The sequence below is a fragment of the Rhinolophus hipposideros genome, assembly GCF_964194185.1.
Source record: "Rhinolophus hipposideros genome assembly, chromosome: 9".
NCBI classification, from domain to species: domain Eukaryota; kingdom Metazoa; phylum Chordata; class Mammalia; order Chiroptera; family Rhinolophidae; genus Rhinolophus; species Rhinolophus hipposideros.
The window spans coordinates 85,235,623-85,253,683 of NC_138055.1; the positions used below are offsets into that span (position 1 = coordinate 85,235,623).

Here is an 18,061-nt window from a genome sequence, read left to right on the forward strand (position 1 = left end):
TAAAGGCTGTTTGTCCCCAGTCTCTGGGAGACGAAGCTCTCCGACAGCAGACGTCCCACTCTGTGTAGTGTGGTGGCCCCAGCAGCGGGCTGTGCCTGCCACTTACTGTAAGATACACCGGAAGAAAAAAACACTTAGTACAAATTAGGCGTTGCCAGTATGAATGAACACATCTGGAGGACGGCACAAAGTGGGCCACGTTATCCGCAGCTAACCCTCGAAAGAATACAACCCCAGTTTTATAAAAAAACGAAACTTTCCTTCTCCCTGTCCTCTGGAAAACAGCAAAACAACAAAATCTCTTAACCAACGCCTTCACCTCTCCAGGTCTTCACTCTCCTCTCTCCCCTCACTCGACGGGCGAATTCTGGACGTGTCTCGTCCCTGCAGGGAGCCTGCCACGACTGCCGCGCCTCCCGGCGTTCCCCGACCAGGGCGCCACTTGGCTGAGGATGGATGTAGTCAGAGCCCCTGGCGCGGCGAGGGCATTGAAAGTCCTGCAGGGGAAAGTCGCAGGATTTATAAACCGGGAGGAAGGCGTCTTTGCCTCTTTCCACTCCACGGCATTTCACCCGGCACCGGCCACCCCACGCTCCGCGCAGCCCGAGTCCCGGAACCCACGGAGCCCGGGCCGCCCGCCGGCCGAGGCCCCGCCCCCGCCTGCCCTCCGCCGCCGCCACGGTCCCGGCACGCAGGCGCGGTGGCGCGCGCACGGCGGCGCGCGAGGGGCGGGGCGTGCGCGGGCCGTTTAAATAAGGGCGGAGGGGGCGGCGCTGCGGCTCAGTCGGCGCGAGTGTCCGCAACTGTCGCTTCGTGGTGCGATCTTAGAGCGTCGTTCTTTCCCCGGCGGCGACGGCGACAGCGGCGGCCGGAGGGAGCGGAGACGAGCGGCTGGCGGGCTCCATGGAGAGCGGCGGACGCCCCGGCAAAGGCGGCGCTTCCCCCCTGGTCCCCGGGCTCCACTGACCCGCGCTCGCGACCTGCCCGGCCTCAGCGCGGCCGCCGGCTCCAGGACTGACCGGCCGGCCTCGTTGCGCCTTCCCGGGCCGCCGCCTCGCCTGCCGGCGCCCTCGCGCCCGACGCGCCCTCGTCCCCATTCCCCGGCGGGGTGGCGGCGGCCGGGCCACCGCAGCGGCGGCCGGAGGAGCAGCGGCAGCAAGAGCCCGCCTCTATGATGAAGTTCAAGCCCAACCAGACGCGGACCTATGACCGCGAGGGCTTCAAGAAGCGGGCGGCGTGCCTGTGCTTCCGGAGCGAGCAGGAGGACGAGGTAGGAGGCCGGCGCGCAGGCCGGGTGTGCGGGCCCCGAGCCCTGGCCTTTCCCCTCCCGCCGGCCCCGCCGTGGGGTTGGGGCCGCGAGGGACCAGCCCCCTCCCCCTCCGCCGCCTCCCCTCCCCTCTTCCTGCCTTCCTGTCTTTCTCTCGGGTGAGAGAGGAGACAAAGGGGCTCGCCCTGCCCAGCGTGCTCCTGCGGGGCCGTCGTGGGGGCTGCAGGCCGGTGCGCCTCCTGGCCCGGGGAGGCCCGCGGCCGCGCGGGGCGCGCGTAGCCGCGTCACCATCTTAGCACGCGACTGGAGCGTCAGAGCAGATCAACCTTGAGTGCTAATGGAGAGGGTGGAAATGGCGTGAGTGCTGCAGCCCAGGCTCCGCTGCGTCGGTTACGTGTTCCTGCCGTGTTACAGCAGCTCGCGGGTTCGGATTAAATCTAGGTCGGTTGGTGGAACACCAACCGGCCCCGGTGCTTGACGATGAAAGCCGGTTCGGTCCAGTTCTGTCAGTTCCACTTTTAAGGGGGATCCTTTAACTTACAAGCACTTGTCATAATTATACCTGATGTTTTCTTTAAGGCTTCCTTTTCAAGTTTTCTGACTGCAGAAAAATGTGGTTAGTGGAGAGTGGAATGACGCCAGAAGGGAGAAGATGGACTAGAGATGGGCAAAGTTGCCATTTTCAGACGGTAATCTCTGGCTCTGGACGTGTTTATCAAAGCTTCTTTACTTTGCTGTGTTTGGCTTGACATCTGGAGTGGAGCAGTCTTTCTTGTTCTAAGAGGAAGCAGTCACTCTTCTAAATTTATCCATCTGCATTGGGTTGATAGTGAGATCCTGGAGGTTTCCCTGGAGAGCAGTTTTTACTTATTTCAGTTACATGTATTTGATTTAAAAAGGGCTCACTGTTTTAAAATTGCTTAGGGCAACAATGGTTGGTCGCCAGTGAAAATCTTTTAGCAAAGCCACTCCTCAAATGATTAGAGGGAAAAATTAACATTCTGAGTTCTTCTATAACCATCTGTGTCCAATAAGATACCAGGCTGGAGATGGGAATCTCATGGCTTCTTATTGCTATCCCTGTGGTTAGGTGAGTGTGACATAGTTTACACCCAGTTCTTCGTATGCTAACAAAAATCACAGTGCTTCAAAATGGTGTACTTCAAACTCTGTCTTTAGTTTTGAAAAGAAACCAAGCTTTTCAGTGGTGCTCAGTGCTCAGTTGGCAGGTTTTACATGTTAAACCTAAATTTTGAAGGAGTGTTCAGAGGAAGTTGGTCTGCCTATGAGCTGGGCCTACTTAGGAGAGCTAGAAAGTGTTATAGTAGAGGAAAGGTTTCTAACTTGTACAAAGTAACAAAATCTACAAGCAGTGAGTGCATTCTATTTAAAAAAAAAAAAGATCAGAAGGTCCTTGAGGGAAGGGGCTCATTAGGACAAGGCACGCTTTTGAATATCAAAGGATATAATTGCCCAAAGTGATCAAGATAGGTCAAGGATCTTGTCTGATATGCTCACCGTTGTGTAACCACATTCTGAGTTGAGTGCTTACCATGTGGGAGGGCACTGCCTGAAGACCTTTCAGTTTGTTGCATTTAATCCTCTTAGTGCTGGTTTATAGGTGAGGAGACTTGCAGAGCATAAGTACTTTGCCCAAACGACATAATTAGGAAGTGGTAGAGCTCAGAATTCAGGATCCGGTGCCTGCTCCTGATGCTGGGCTCTTGGCACAGGGCCCAGGCCATAGCAACTGTGTGCACACTGTTTGCTGAATGAGTGAGATTTTGTGAGCTGAGCCTGGAAGCCTTTCTTCAAGGAGTGACTTTGAAGTCTTGCCATAACTTGAACTTGGAATTCAGTCTTTGTAAAACCAGGTTCCCAGAGGGAAATGGGAGGAAGTTGAAATGATCTAAATTGTGTGAATGGTAAAGCAAAGTCTGAGAACTTCAGAAATTGCCTCAGCAGATAAGAGTTCTTTTTGTACTTGGAAACTGTTTATGCTGTAATAAATGCTAAATTAGCCCCCAGCTAAGTCAAAAGACTAATGCCATTAGATAAAATGAAGTAAGGAGCAAGATTTAGAGAATTTATTAGATAAATCCGTTACATAAAACTGTAAATCTGATAATCTCTGGGTTGAGAAACTAAGTGAATCCGTTTGTTAGAGAATATGCTCTGAGGGAAGGCTTTGAATTCTCTAAAATGCATAGCCAAGTTTAATGTCTGGTGTAGCTGTGTATAGTTGGGGCACCTTCTGAGTTTACAATAGTTATAGAGTGAACCCTGTTAGCTTTCCTGGACATCTTGGTGCTTTGCTATGAATTTGTTCCATTCTGTTGAAATTACATTGCCAGCTCTCCAAGGATAGGATACCAACCAGCGGGAAACCCGCCTCTTTTTAGGTAAGATTTCCCCGTACTGGGTTTAAGAATACCTAGATCCTGGTTGGGAGATTTAAATATATGTTTTATTAATATTTTAGCATGAAATGTTTATAGTCTAAATTGGAAAAGAATAGATAGTAATTGCTGTTTGACCCCCGAAAGCTATGCAGTGCTCTGATCTGGCTGTGCCTACACTGAAGGAGTTCTCAGCCCTTACTTTCAGACAGGTTGTTGTAGGCAAGAAGGTTGTACAGCAAGTCTTATTTTGGGGGGGTGGTTTTATATATATATATATATATATATATATATATATATATATATATATATATATTTCTAAATCTCATGTTCTTTTAATCCTCTCCTCAGCTAGTTATTTCTGTGGGGAACCACCGTTAGTTTTGGCAGTTGGGCTTCCAGGAAAGCCCACAAGTTCATGTCCCATAGAGTAGCTGGGACACTGTGTTTATGCCGTGCATTCACAAAAGTGAACCAGAAATGGATTCCATTGAGCATGTTTGCAGATTTGACAGTTTTAACAGGGATGCAAATATGAAAAGTGTCAGCTCCTAAGGAACATATTCCATAGCAGGAGGTTAGATAAATGACTGATATAAAAGGAAATAAAATAAAGTAAGGTGAAAGTGTCATCAGATGCTCTAGGTTTAAGATCCAGTGTAGTCATTTGGAGTTGGATTTCGGTGAATGGGAAAGAAGGGACCAAGCATCACAAACAGAGCAAATCCTTGGTGTGGTCTGGTTGGGATGCAGCTTAGGATAGCATAGAACAAATGATAGTTCAAGTTTGCAAATGATAGCAAAATAGGCGAGCGTGCTAAAGAGAAATAGAAATGACTTGATTCTGGGTGGGATCCTGATAAAACAGTCATAAGAACTGACCACTGCCCTTCCATTTGGACTTACTGCTCTAATTAGCTTTTTGCTCCCTGAGCCAGGGGCTGCATTCTACAGATTGTTGCTAACTGCCGAAGGTATATCCCTGAAACGTCTGAGTTCTACAAAATAAAATGATGCACTGAAACTAAGACTTGATAGGACTCTACCCGAGTCTCAGAACCCATGGGACTCTAAAACCGGACCTCTAATAAACAAAAACAGTCCTGATAAGAAATATCAGTACAATTCAATGTCTACTGGCATTTTTACACTTACAATCAACAGACAGTCCACCTTTTTCAGACATACTCTCTGGGGTCACACTTCCTCAGAGCTTTAAGTCCTTGATGATCCTTGCTTCAAATTGAGGCCGCTTGCATTAAAATTAAATAAATACTCAAAGATAGCCTTTTCTAAACACAGGGAAATTTCTTAACACGGGAATGTCACCAACCCCTACAACCATGCCTGCACATTGCCCAGACCTAAAGAAGGGCTTCCTCGGCCACTCAGTCCGCCACTTCCCTCTGTAGAATTTGCATCTGTTTTTTTCTTACGGTCTTGGTATATCTCCAGGGCTTTCTCTAGTTCTGTAAAAGCTTACCCCATCACTTCAGAACATTGGCATGCTGGATCGTGAAATGTCACGATCAACCCCATTGACCATTATTGGTATACATCAATCTACCAGTCCCATATAATCTAATTTGGGTTAAACACATTTTTGCAGAACGAACTGTTATTTCTGATTCTCCTGTAGCACTGTGACTCTATAGTCCAAAAAGTAGTACTAATTTGTTTAATAATAGCAGTAGGTGGCTGGTTAGTTGGATATAATAACCATTATTGTATGTTACAGTATGACCTTTTAAAATGTCTGTGTGCATTGTGGGTGTTTTTAATATGCTGCTGGCCTAATTTTGGCTATATGCTGACAGGACATTTAACTGTGGTGGAGGTGTTTTAACCATTCATGTTGTCCTGGTTCATGATAATGAGGGAAGAAAGAACAACCACCCTGAAACAGCTTCTAAATAGCTACAATTCACAAAACTCTTCATTCTTTGATTTAGGGATCACTTGAGGGGTTCTCTGGAGAGTTAGCTACGTTTTTACTGGGAAGGAGGGATAATCTGTAGTGGCTACTTGTTCCCAGAGGCAGTGACCAAGAACAGCAGTTAGAAGAGTAAAAGCTGAAACAGCCTTGGGGCCCTTTGGTGTAGGGGACTAACAAGCTCTGTACCTCGAGCTTCTGAAGCCGTGACTGAATTACATAGACCTTGAACAGCATTTCTTACATGTGCTTTTCTGAACTAACACTTAAGTTTGCGATTTAAAACCAAATCTTTATGCATAGGACGTCAGGTAGTATACATCGTCGTACACGTCCCAGTGGGGAGGTTTTGTTGGGCATTGTAGGGTATAGATCTAGACTACAGACCATTCCGATTCGCAGACAACCCTCCACTCAGTACCGCGGGGCTGCTTCCACGTCGACCACTACCACTACTTAAAATGAAAAATACTTCTATTCCAAATGTTTAAAACATTAGGTTTCTAAGAAAAAGACAAGTGTGAGAAATAACTTTTCAAGAATGTCAGGTAAATGGTGTTTTGTTCTGACTGTTGCCCAATACACGGGAAGAGGGGTACAGTCTGAAAGAGGAGGAGTGCGTATATGAATGTGGTCGGGTTGGAGCAAGGAGGAAGCGTCTTTGCTTCACACCACTCTGAGCTTTGGCTTTGCGCTGCGAGTGTGACTCCAGTGTCCTTCTGCAACCTAGTGGGTTGGCTAGCCTCCTTTTCATAAATCCTTCCTTTGGTCTCAGCCCTGACTTATCTGGAACATCGAATGTCTACTTTTATCTCTGTCATCTGGTCACTGATGTGACAGACCGTCATCTTTTTGGATATACAAAGTTTAATATACCCAGGAAGGTACTTGAAAAGGAATTTAAAACCTACGACTGACCCGTGGATGGGTCTGTCAGCTGTTGGTGTATCCTCTTACTGAGTCCCCTATCTTTGCTCACTTCAATAATCCCATTTTAGAGCATTAGTTAGCATGCTAATACTATATTAGAGTCCTAGTAGATTGGGACTGTTACAGAAATGTTTAGAGAGCTTGGGGCGGGGGTGAATAACAGTGCTCTGGGGTGTGGTTCTGTGGGTTTAGACTCTTCCAGTGTGTTGGAGGGGCTTTCATTGTCCTTATCTCTGCTTATGCTATGCAGATTCATTCCTTCTTCCCTGGCAGACCCACCATAGTTCTGTACTACTCTCGTCTATGGAGTGTATCCCTCAGTTCTTGCTCTTTCTTAATTACCACCCTCCCTCCCCCTGCCCTCTGCTCCCCACACAAATGTGGCTTCATTTGAACTCCAGATGAGTATTCAAGTACTTAATGAAACATACTGGTTTTCAAATCTGTACCATTATCAAAGGCTTATTATCAAATCTGTTAAGCTACCCTGTTTCCCCGAAAATAACAGTCAGCTCTAATGTGTCTTTTGGAGCAAAAATTAATGTAAGACCTAGTCTTATTTTACTATGATATAAGGCCTGGTATAATACAAAATATAGTATAATATAATAAATATAATATAATAATATAATATAATTAATATAATAATATACCAGGTCTTATATTAATTTTTGCTCCAAAAGACGTATTAGAGCTGATTGTCCAGCTATATCTTATTTTCGGCGAAATGGGAGTAATTTAGATTATGATTATTTCTGTACCACATGTATTAATGACTCATTTAAATTGATCGTTTTTGGAACGATGCATTTCAAGTTAATGGTTTAATCAAATTTAATCATTTTGGAATGTGAACACACGATAAGTTCTTGGTTTCATTGAAATCATTTGTCCAAAATTTATATAGATGTGTTTTCTTGAGGCTTTCTAAGTAGTAATTTATGAAGGGAGATGTTGAACCATGCAGGGGTTCAATGTCACTGACTTCTGGAAGAGAAGTGTAGTCATATGTTAATGGTGTCTTATAAAGATTTGGTTTTAAATTGGAAGCTTAAGTGTTAATTCAGAAAAGCAGACACAGACTATACTAATGGGGTTTTCAACATTATTAACCTTATGTACTTTAGTTCTTATCTTGAACAAATGGGAATATAACAGTCATTGACCTAGATACATGACACTGAGTTTCATTTTTTTTAGGACTCAAACATTATGAATATCTATGGTTTTGAAATTTCCTATTTACTAAATGAAGATGTACTTTTTGGGTGCTAGCCACCTGCACCATTCTGTCCCATTACGAAGATAATCAGGGAAGTTGCTTAGAGAGCGTAGAATTTTGTAGTAAGAATTTTCTCCAGGCAATAGAACCAGATTGTCCCTAACCCACGCCTGGTGACCAGGATAGAGGCCTCCAGCTCTGCAGTCAGGACCACCAGTGGTTAGTTACCATTTAGTTTCACCTTGATGCAAGATGTAATGCTTCTGTGCCTTAACATTTTTATTTTAACATAAAAACTTAACCTTCATTTGCCAGTCTTAATGGCAATTTGAATGGCATGGTTTGAATAACCACAAACCCTTGGTAATCCTCCTTTTTGAATAAAATACAAAGGTGAAATCTAATTTGCAGTTTCACTTTGTTTAAGGTAGATTCTGAACTTAGAGACCTTTGCAGACTTTGGAGTTTTGTATTTTTTCCAATCTTTTATAGTAGCCTCATCCACAGTTAATTTAATAGCAGTTTTTAGTAACCCACCTCTAATAAGTTTTTGCAGCGTCTTTTGGATAGTTCCTTTCTGTCCTCACTTCATCATTAACTCCCAGTAATTAATAAAACAAGTACAAATGGCAAAATTTGGGGAACAAGCCTAATTCTTGGTAAGGTGATTCAACTCAATTGGTGGGAAAGCAGAAGAGCTAGAGATAGCCAACAGTGAGTGCTTTGGCCAGAATCTAAGATATTTCATCCTCATTAACACTTAATCCTATAAGGCTAGTTACTTGTTACAGATGATGAAACCGGGGCACTAAAAGGTAGCTTATTAGCCCATCATTATGTGCAGCAAGGAATGAAACACATCGTGGTTATGATCTTCTGTGTAGTTACAAACACCTTCAAGTTCAAACCTATGTTTTCCAATTTTTGGCAGGTTTGCGTATTCTGCCTCTTTACAATTCTGATTTTGATACATAAGCCCTATTTGCTAATACTTAAGAAAGCTTAAATTTAAGACCTCACATTTCACTTTACCAAAATTGCTATATTTGGATTTGGTGATACCCTTACTGTCAGCCATTAGTATTTGAGCTAAGGTTTTGTCAACCATTGTGTTAATTTTGAGTGCTTTTTTCTCAATTTGCCACTCACTGCTCTGCCAGTTATTTACTTGAAGGAATAATGCTAGAGGAAAGCATAATCCTAACCAGGTCCAGAGTGAGAGAAACAATGTTCAGACCCCTTGAGCATTAATGGATCACTACTCTGCGCTGATGGCGTGTCCACAGGCACAGGTGTGCTGCTTTGTTTTCAGATTCGGGAGGTTACGTGCCTGGACCGGCATTACCATATTTTCCGGAGTTTGGGGGGAAGGTTGAGTTCCTGGCAGTTTACTTAAGTAGGTGAGTCCAGTGCTGTCTGCGAACTCTTCAGGGCCAGCAGGTGTTTTGGCAGTAAGGAGGGAGCTGGGCAGATAGAACTACTGGTGTGCGTGTCTAAAAATGGACCCACAGCAGGGATTAAACTTTGCTCCAAATCGATTAATTTGATAAGAACTGCTTACTTGAAGGCAGTACTACTATACTAAAGTAATTTTACAGACATTTTGTTCAAGTTGGGTAAGACATCTGTTATTTTCATAAATGTCATTGGTTTATCAGACTTTTTTTTTTAATTTGGGGAAGGGGAACAGGACTTTATTGGGAACAGTGTGTACTTCCAGGACTTTTTTTCCAAGTCAAGTTGTTGTCCTTTCAGCCTTAGTTGTGGAGGGCGCAGCTCAGCTCCAGGTCCAATTGCCGTTGTTGGTTGTAGGGGGCGCAGCCCACCATCTCTTGCGGGAGTCGAAACCGGCAACCTTGTGGTTGAGGACGCGCTCCAACCTAGCCATTTGGCATTGGCCCATGTGGGAATCGAACTGGCATTAGGAGCACGCAAGCTCCAACCGGCCCGGACTCCGGTTCAAGCCGTTGTTTCTCAGTCTAGTTGTGTAGGACACAGCTCCCTGGTCCATGCTGGTATTAGGAGCCTTGCGCTCCCCCCTGGCTGAGGCAGTCGGTCGCTCACAGCAGCTCTCACCGGCTGCCGGCCACTCACACTGGCCACTGGCCATTCATGGCAGCACACAGCAGCCCACACCAACCTCCATCTGCTCATGGAAGAGCCTTGTTCACAATCTTAGCTGTAGAGGGCGCAGCTCACTGGCCCACGTGGGAATCAAACCCGTGACCTCGGCATTAGGAGCACAGCGCTCCAACCACTAAGCCACAGAGCCAGCCCGGTAACTTGGGTGAATTTCAACCTTGCCTAGCCCACAAAATGTTTTTAATAAGATGGATATGTAATCATTGTTTCAGGTAATGCTGAAATTTTGAGCCTCCAGTATACTCTGTGATACATAGTACTGTGATAATATCGTTTGTTTTTCAAAGTGTTTGTACATTTCAAGCTTACTGAATGCTGTTCTCAATCCGGGGTCTGCAGACTTTTCCTGTAAAGGATCAGATGTTTTAGGCTTTGCGGGCCATACAGTCCCTGTCAGAACTACTCAACTCTGCTGTTGTAGCACAAAAACATTCAGAGACAGTATGTTAGAAATGAATGTGACTGGATTCTCACTAAATTTTATTTATGGACATTGAAATTTGAATTTCATTATTTAAAAATATAAACACCATTTTTAGCTCACAGACTGTACAAAAACAGGCCGTAAGCTATAGCTTGCCAACCTTGTCCTAGATTGTAAATGATGGCTGTTTATTATCCAAACGGAGTGGCTTTTGATCATTTATACAGGTTTGGAATATGATGGGTACTTCTTTCCATCTAATTTTAAGTATAAATAAAACAGGAATTCTCTATTAGGTACCCAGCATCAGCTATATGTGAATTTTCCTATTTTGCACAGCATCTGTTATCTTCTAAGTATTTTTACATTTTATAGGTGAAGGAACAGGGCAACTATGGTCACATACCCTTAAATTTGGAAGAATAATAAGATTCTATAACTAAAGAATAATGGATGTGGCCACAAATGTCAGTACATACAGCTCTGGAGCTACTAAACTAAGTTTCTGCTTTTATCCTTTGTTAATACCCAATTAGAGAGTTTTACTCATTGAATCTGGTAGTTGAAATGATTTCATTGGTAAGAATTATTTAGTAATGAGATCATGTTATTGTTGAATTCTGAATTCAGAAAGAGTGTTTACAAAGGCTAGCAATTGCTTTTCTGTGGTATGTGTTACCTCTAATAATTTTAATGAAATATAAAAATGGGTTAATCTAGATGTGATTTACAACCTGGTAAGTGTTGTGTCCCAGGTTTAAGAATGCTGCTTATATGCACAGTGCTGCTTCTGGGAGTTTATGGTCCTGGTGGGTCTTGCAGGTGCTGTTGGTGAGCAGCAGTCGGTACCCAGACCAATGGATCGTCCCAGGAGGAGGAATGGAGCCCGAGGAGGAGCCTGGTGGTGCTGCCGTGAGGGAGGTTTACGAAGAGGTGAGGCGAACACTGGTTTTTTTGTTCTTTTCACACAGACTGTATTTTGGGATTTTATAGGATAGTCTTCTGGTTCACAAACAAGGTTTTGCTACGTACACTGAGGAGAAGGCAAGAAGACTAGCAGGTCACATGGGTACCTTTTTGTTGCCTAGTTCACCATTTTTAAGCATGTGACTATTGCTGGCATTTTGCTAAACACCTTGTACAACAGCTAAAGTCAATATGGAAGCCCCCCCGAGTTGTGTAATATACAGTTGCCTAACAGACAGAAGTCTGGTCAGTGATCAGTATATAACCCCGGAGCAAGTTGGTATCACACTGAGCAAGAACATAGAGACACTAATCAGGTGCCGTGATTCTTTGTCAAGAGAATGAGAAGCAAATTGCTTTTATTTTACTTGTTTTGTATGGAAGTTCAGTAAAATAGGGTGCGTATACATGCACAAAAGCACTCATCTTGCTGTTTTCTTGCACTTAATATACAACTTGCTTTTACTCCCAGGCAAAACAGTATGGATTAAGTGCCAGAAAGAGTTACTGAAATGGGAAACAAATGCAAAGCTCTCACTGGGCTTTGATGTGTAGTCAGAAAGGTTTCATGGAGATGGGTCTTGAAGGATGAGCAGCTTCCTGAGGGAAGAACACATTGCAGATAGAGAAGACAGCATGTACCAGTTAGGTCACAGTCTGGCCTTTAATGGGGGGCACTGAAGTGCCAGTCATTCCTTTACAGTATTAGGTAAAATAAGGAGGCCTCTGCAGGAGCTGGGTAGCACAGAACGAGTTGGACCTCCTGAGGCTGGGAACAAAGAAAGGTGGGCCTTTAAGAAAGGGGAAGAGTATCAGTTCACAGAGAAAAGTGATTTCATTCAGGAAGTTAGTCCTGAAATTTGTAGAAAGTCTCATTTTCGGTCAGTCCTTGCTATTTCTTGTCAAATAAATGACAATGAGTCTGATCAACAAGATGCATGCCGGGCCAAATGAAATCACGTGTTGCAACAAACCACAGGCCGTGAACCTTAGCACAGCCTGAAAAAGGTCACAGAAGCAGGCTTGGTGCAGGGGCCCATTGTTTAGATTCAAAAATTGAAAGAGACAGAAAGTAATTTTCATACCAACTTTGTTACGAAAAGGTAAGATTTTTACATTTCATCTTTTTTCAACAGGCTGGAGTCAAAGGAAAATTAGGCAGACTGCTGGGCATATTTGAGGTGAGTTACAAAGTAATCCTTGGCTTGCTGATAAGAGAATTCATGATTCCTTCCTAACCAGCCAGACAATCTGGCAGCAGCCTGAACTAGACATTGCCCTAAAACTGTAGGCAAGTCTAAGGATAAGCAGGGAGGGAAGCACAAATGTCTTAACCTTCCTATACCATCAGTTATATACAGCTTTATTATCGTGGTAGTTACTTCTCTATGACAATACAGTGGAGTTGATGTAGAAAGATTTACCTCTTGATTCACTGCATACTTATTAGGTATAGACTTTAGGAGGTACAGTCTCTTCAGTATCACATAAGGGCTTAGGTTTCTGGTGGACACTGTCTGAAAATGTACCCTTACCTTAAGCACATAACATTAGACAGTATACACAGTGACTATCCTTAAGGGCTGTGTGAGGGGGGGTACAAAGCTCAGATACATAGAACAGATGCTGAAAGCATTGAATTCTCTTCTGTATAATCCCTTAGTACTGAACGCAGAATGCAATTTGTGGGGAGGGAATTTGGAAGGAGTAGGTATTCTGTGGGTGGAATGTGGGGAGAAATGAGGGCAGTCATGAGACCCACACTATTCTGAAAGAGATTTTCACCCAAGATTCAACCTACATCCACGGTATACCACACATGGTGACTTTTTCCCATGATCTGTAAGGATGAGCTCCACTTTTCTGGAGCTCATCCAGAAAAGCTCCACTTTTCCACTTTTTAAAAATTTGATTTTTAAGCCTTTTTACAGGATTTCGGAAAAAATCCTAAAAGAACTTGGTAGAATTGATTCCCAGGACACAATTGTTGAGAGTAAAGTTAAGATACTGTTCACACTTTTCCAGAATTCAGCACTTGCTTTAGCTAGTTAAATAGCACCACCTCCTGGTTAAACTAAAAAACATATTGAGAGTTTTTTGTAATTCAGAGTAGCCATGGTACAAATAGCTCATTTGTCAGTATGCTGACAGGATTTTTGAAGAAAACTTTTCACAGTACAAATAAAGCTTATATAATACTGGTAATAGTATTAAACGTTTTTACTATTGAATTTTCATAGACTACTATTTAAATCATTGTCACTTTTCTGAAAATTAGAATTGTCCTACTCATTCAACCCTGTGATTTCCATGTATTTGTAAACATAACATAATAAAGGTAGTGTTTGCCAGGCATAGAGATTAGACAACGAATTCTTAAAAATAATGAACAATAATGTTTTATGTGAGAGGCCTCAAATTTATTACTATTCTTATTCCTTCCCAAAGACCAGACATAGTTTGAATGAGTGGATTCCTCGGGCTATTTGTGGTGGAAAAAATTAGGGCCATTATCTCTAGTTGTAGAGACGACAGGGCCCAAGGCTAACGAGCTGAGATGAAGGTGAGCAGCCCTCTTCATCTTCAGGCCAACTTGTTTAATGTTGCACCTCGAGACAAGATTAGGTGGCAGTTTTAATATTGGTAAAATTGAGTTTGAATATATAGGACTAAAAATAATGCTCCAGAATTGGATCAACCAGGTATTCTCAACCTTGGCTGTGTGCAGTTCATTTGGAAGCTTTCAAACTACCTCATCTCAAACTAACTGAATTGATGTCTCTTAAAAAACCACCCATCCTGGGTGATGGCATGATGCCAAGGGTGAGAGGCCCTGGCCTGGGTTAGTCGGGCTGTGCTTGTGTGCGTCTCGGAAAGCTCAGAGGATCGTTCTGAATGGGCTGGGAGACCACACTGAAGATACGGAGGTCCTGAGGGAAGCACTGTTCCGTCCCGGTGAAAGGCTGTGGGCGTTAGCCCCCCGGGAACAGCAGGACCTGGGCTAATGACAGGAATGCCGTTCTTTTCATATAAATTCCATTCCAATGTTAAGATTTTCTTTATGAAGATTACCTGCCTGATGGGCAGAAATCAAAGTTCTAAAATGTTTAGTATTGGGAGTTAGTCTCACCATGTTCAATGTTTTGTCTTACATAATCAACTCACTTCTGTACTGGGTTATAGAACTGTTATTAGGTATACTTGCCTGTGTTGGCTAATCAGCAGCATGCCACCACTGAAGTTTTTCCTCAAAAATATGTACATGGCTGGCTCCTGTAGATTAAAATGCTTTCCTTTTTACATTCAAGCAGAACCAAGATCGAAAGCACAGAACATACGTTTATGTTCTTACTGTCACGGAAATATTAGAAGATTGGGAAGATTCTGTTAATATAGGTAAGTTCCTTTTCTTTTGCTATCTGAATTCTCTTAATTCAAATATTGCATACTTGTATCCCATTTTTATCTTATTTTTGGTTACCTTTCTTTTAGAGAAGGAAAGGTCAATACATATATCTCCATATTTGAATTATTTTAAAATTCTTCTTCAATATATTGTTCGTCTGAGCCATTCCAAAAAAAAAGTCATTATGGGAGAAGAATGAGGGGCCCTGTTAACAGGGTATGGCTTACTTTTGACTTTATTTTATAGTGATCAATGTCATTACTATTTTCTTAGGAAGGAAGAGAGAGTGGTTCAAAGTAGAAGATGCCATCAAAGTTCTCCAGTGTCATAAGCCTGTCCATGCAGAGTATCTGGAAAAACTAAAGCTGGGTTGTTCTCCATCCAATGGAAATGCCACAGTCCCTTCTCTCCCAGATACTAGCACCTTGTTCGTTACTGCTGCACAGACCTCTGGCTTACCGTCTAGTGTAAGATAGAGAGCATGGGGGGAAGGCCTCTCCCACCATGTGCAGTCTCACAGTGAGAGGCTTCTTTTCCTTGGCAAACATCTGAATGACGTTTGCAAAGTGTCTGAATTTGCCATGCAGGATTTTCAAACAATTTGCATATTTTTCAGATGCTTTCAAATCTTTTTTTTTAATAGTGTAAAATATTTTATAAGCCAAAGCCATGTGGATTTTTTTTTAGATGCCTTAACTGTGTTCCTGCCCCATCCTACTCCGTGTTATTTTGGTTGTCATTTTTCTCACAGCATTTTTCCCAGCTTTTTGTCCATGTAACGTCAGTCTGTGGTTCTTTTGTCAACTTACTTGTGGGTGTATTTTACCCCTAAATTGTTTTCTCATTCACAGCATTAACGTATTCAACAAATCCTTCTGGAAATTTCCAAAACCAATTCTTGGTATTAAAAAAATCCATTCATACAACTTAAAACAATTTTATAAATAATTATTAAACATAGAACTTTAATAAAAATACATTTCAGAATGAAAAAAAATCCATCCATCTGAAAACCTGTTTCATCGGATCACAATTTTAATTCGTAAACTCCAGATTTGGATTCTTTTTGTATGGTGCAATAACCATTTTGACAAAGGACTTCATTTGCTATTTTCAGGAATTGATCAACTCATTTGTCTCAATTTTTACAACTGGTATTCATGTCACTAGCTACATACATGGCCAATTCCCCTATAACTCAACTGTCCTTTAACAAAATTTTAACTGTGTAGTTGGCGAGTTTTAAGGGAGGTGTATTATTGTAAGCAAAACACATGGAGCAAACGTGCCAATTTTATCCATAATCTCCCTTTACACAGAATACTTAAGAACTGTATTTTCCTCAATGTGAATTGCTTTCAAAATGTATTCTGTTTTTAGTTCAGTGACACCTCTTTAGTTACCCATTCTGGTTACCAATAACCAGAGAGGGGATTGGAGTCTAACCTCCAATGCCAGTCAGTGGTGACTGCATCATGATTAAAATTGCCTTGCTGCTCAGCTGTTACAGACTTAGATTGTTCAGGCACCTTAGATTGTTTCACCTTTTACAGACTGTCAATAGGTACTATTTATCATACAGCTAATTTGGGGGGCACTGGAACATACCTGAACTAAGAATTAGTTTGTCTTTTACTTGTCTATACTTATTCAAATCAAGAATCCTATCTAAAATACACAGGTACCTTCTTGAAACTCCTGCACTTCCCCAAAGGTCAAAAATGAGGTGGTAGGAGAAACCTTTGGATAAGATACGGGGTGGGGGACAAGGGCAAGATCATTCTATATATAGACATTAGCTTTTTGTAAATAATTGTAACTGGTGAGTAATAAAGTAGTAAACAAGTATAGTTACACATTCTACAAATTATTAACCTTTAAAAATACAAGAGCTGCTAAAAATAAGTGCTGTTACACTTAACGAAAATTGGTGCCACTGTTTTAAAAGTGAGATCTTGTGCCATAAATGCAGCTGAACTAAATATAAACATTAATTCACAAATTAATGCTGTCAAAAGAATGAGTAATTTAACCAATGACATTTCATTCTAAATTATGTAGTGTGATCAAACGTGATCATCGGAATTTTTCTATTTTTCTTTGTACAGAGGTTATGTATTTTGGGTGGTTTTTTTAAAAAGAAAACATTTTAAAACCCACAGATTGACACTTTCTATCAATCTTCAATGGACTAAGTTTTTTTTCTCAGTAATGTCTGAAGTTTCTTTAAATTACATACTTCACACAGCAGAGGAACTGGATTGTTTTTGTATATAAGACTGTGTCCATCTGAAATGCTGTCAAAAGTACTTGGGGGATCTTTCTTGTACATGAATTTTTAGAGTTAATGCATGATTATTTTATAAACTCGTGGACTATGTATTTGACCTGTAAAATATGTACAGTATTAATGTCAGCCATCTCTTAAAAGTGAGCCTATAAATATTGTTGTATAATTTTCTGTGGTCGGAAACATTTGGACAAAGTAGTGCCACTGGGTCAGGATTTTCTTCAGTGCTATTTAGCAAACCAGCTGTCTTTTGTCTGTGCAACTAGCAAAAATGTGTACAATGCAACAGGATACTTCACAGTTGTCACACTTTACATTTCAAAGGAGGATTTCTTCATATTCTTCTGGAACCCAGGCTAGCAAAATTGAGGAAAGGCCCTAAGGAAATTTCTGTTAAGAGAAAAAGCCTACATTTTCAGGCTCAACAGTTTAATCTACTACAGATAAAGTGTCTACTATCTCAACGCTCCAAAGTTTACAGTGTTTGGACTGTTGTGCTTTCTGTGCAGTAGTTGGATAAAATTTCCAGCCCCACGTGCCTCCTAAGTAAAATTAAGTTTGTAAATTGACTTGTAGACACAAAGTAGCAACTATCCTGTATGTTCCTTGTTGGCTTTGTTTTTTGTAAACAGGTGAAATTTTCCAACCAGGCACATGCCATTCAGTTTTCTGTTGATCACAGTTGTATAAAGCAGCAAAAGTGAGGGGGGGATGATTGTTGTATACACTTTGAATTGCTTTGCATGGTCTCATTGGAGATAATTGGTGTAAGAATCTTGACTTTTTTTATATTTGGAAACATCGAATAAAAGTGGAAATAAAGTATCTTTTTTTTTCCTTAAACATAAGACCATCCAAATGAAAACTTGCCTGGCATTCCACAGTAACATTACGTTTCTCCCATTGATGGCTCTGTTATCTCAGTAGCAGTACATATACATAGTACACACTTTCCATGTATGGTCCTTACTAGTGGAATTAGCCAGGTTAAAAGCAACTGCTCAGCAGGTGTTTCCATCACTCTCTCAATGGGTATTTCTCATCTTAGACAGCAGTTGAATGGTGTACCACTGTGGTTGTCT

At 42.1% G+C, this 18,061-nt stretch overlaps 1 protein-coding gene across 3 annotated transcripts; it reads left to right on the forward strand.

Annotated features, from left to right (window-relative positions):
• Positions 1–777: 777 nt before the first annotated feature.
• On the forward strand, positions 778–17,804 carry NUDT4 (nudix hydrolase 4). Of its 3 annotated transcripts, none has more exons than XM_081061569.1 (5): positions 778–1,270; positions 11,140–11,250; positions 12,420–12,464; positions 14,592–14,679; positions 14,963–17,804. In XM_081061569.1, exons 1-5 carry the CDS (start codon positions 1,172–1,174, stop codon positions 15,163–15,165), a joined length of 546 nt encoding a protein of 181 aa, XP_080917695.1. In that variant the 5' UTR covers positions 778–1,171; the 3' UTR covers positions 15,166–17,804. The 3 variants fall into 3 exon arrangements, with proteins under 3 accessions (XP_080917695.1, XP_080917696.1, XP_080917697.1); XM_081061570.1 differs by having other exon boundaries at positions 14,595–14,679; XM_081061571.1 differs by having other exon boundaries at positions 1,055–1,270; positions 11,100–11,250.
• Positions 17,805–18,061: the final 257 nt, after the last annotated feature.

Excerpts from the sequence above, each read along its gene's own strand:
- NUDT4 (XM_081061571.1), top strand. The coding sequence starts at position 1,206 with ATGACCGCGAGGGCTTCAAGAAGCGGGCGGCGTGCCTGTGCTTCCGGA. Across the intron at positions 11,251-12,419 it reads TGAGGGAGGTTTACGAAGAG|GCTGGAGTCAAAGGAAAATT; the intron begins GTGAGGCGAACA and ends TTTTTTCAACAG. Across the intron at positions 14,680-14,962 it reads GGAAGATTCTGTTAATATAG|GAAGGAAGAGAGAGTGGTTC; the intron begins GTAAGTTCCTTT and ends CTATTTTCTTAG.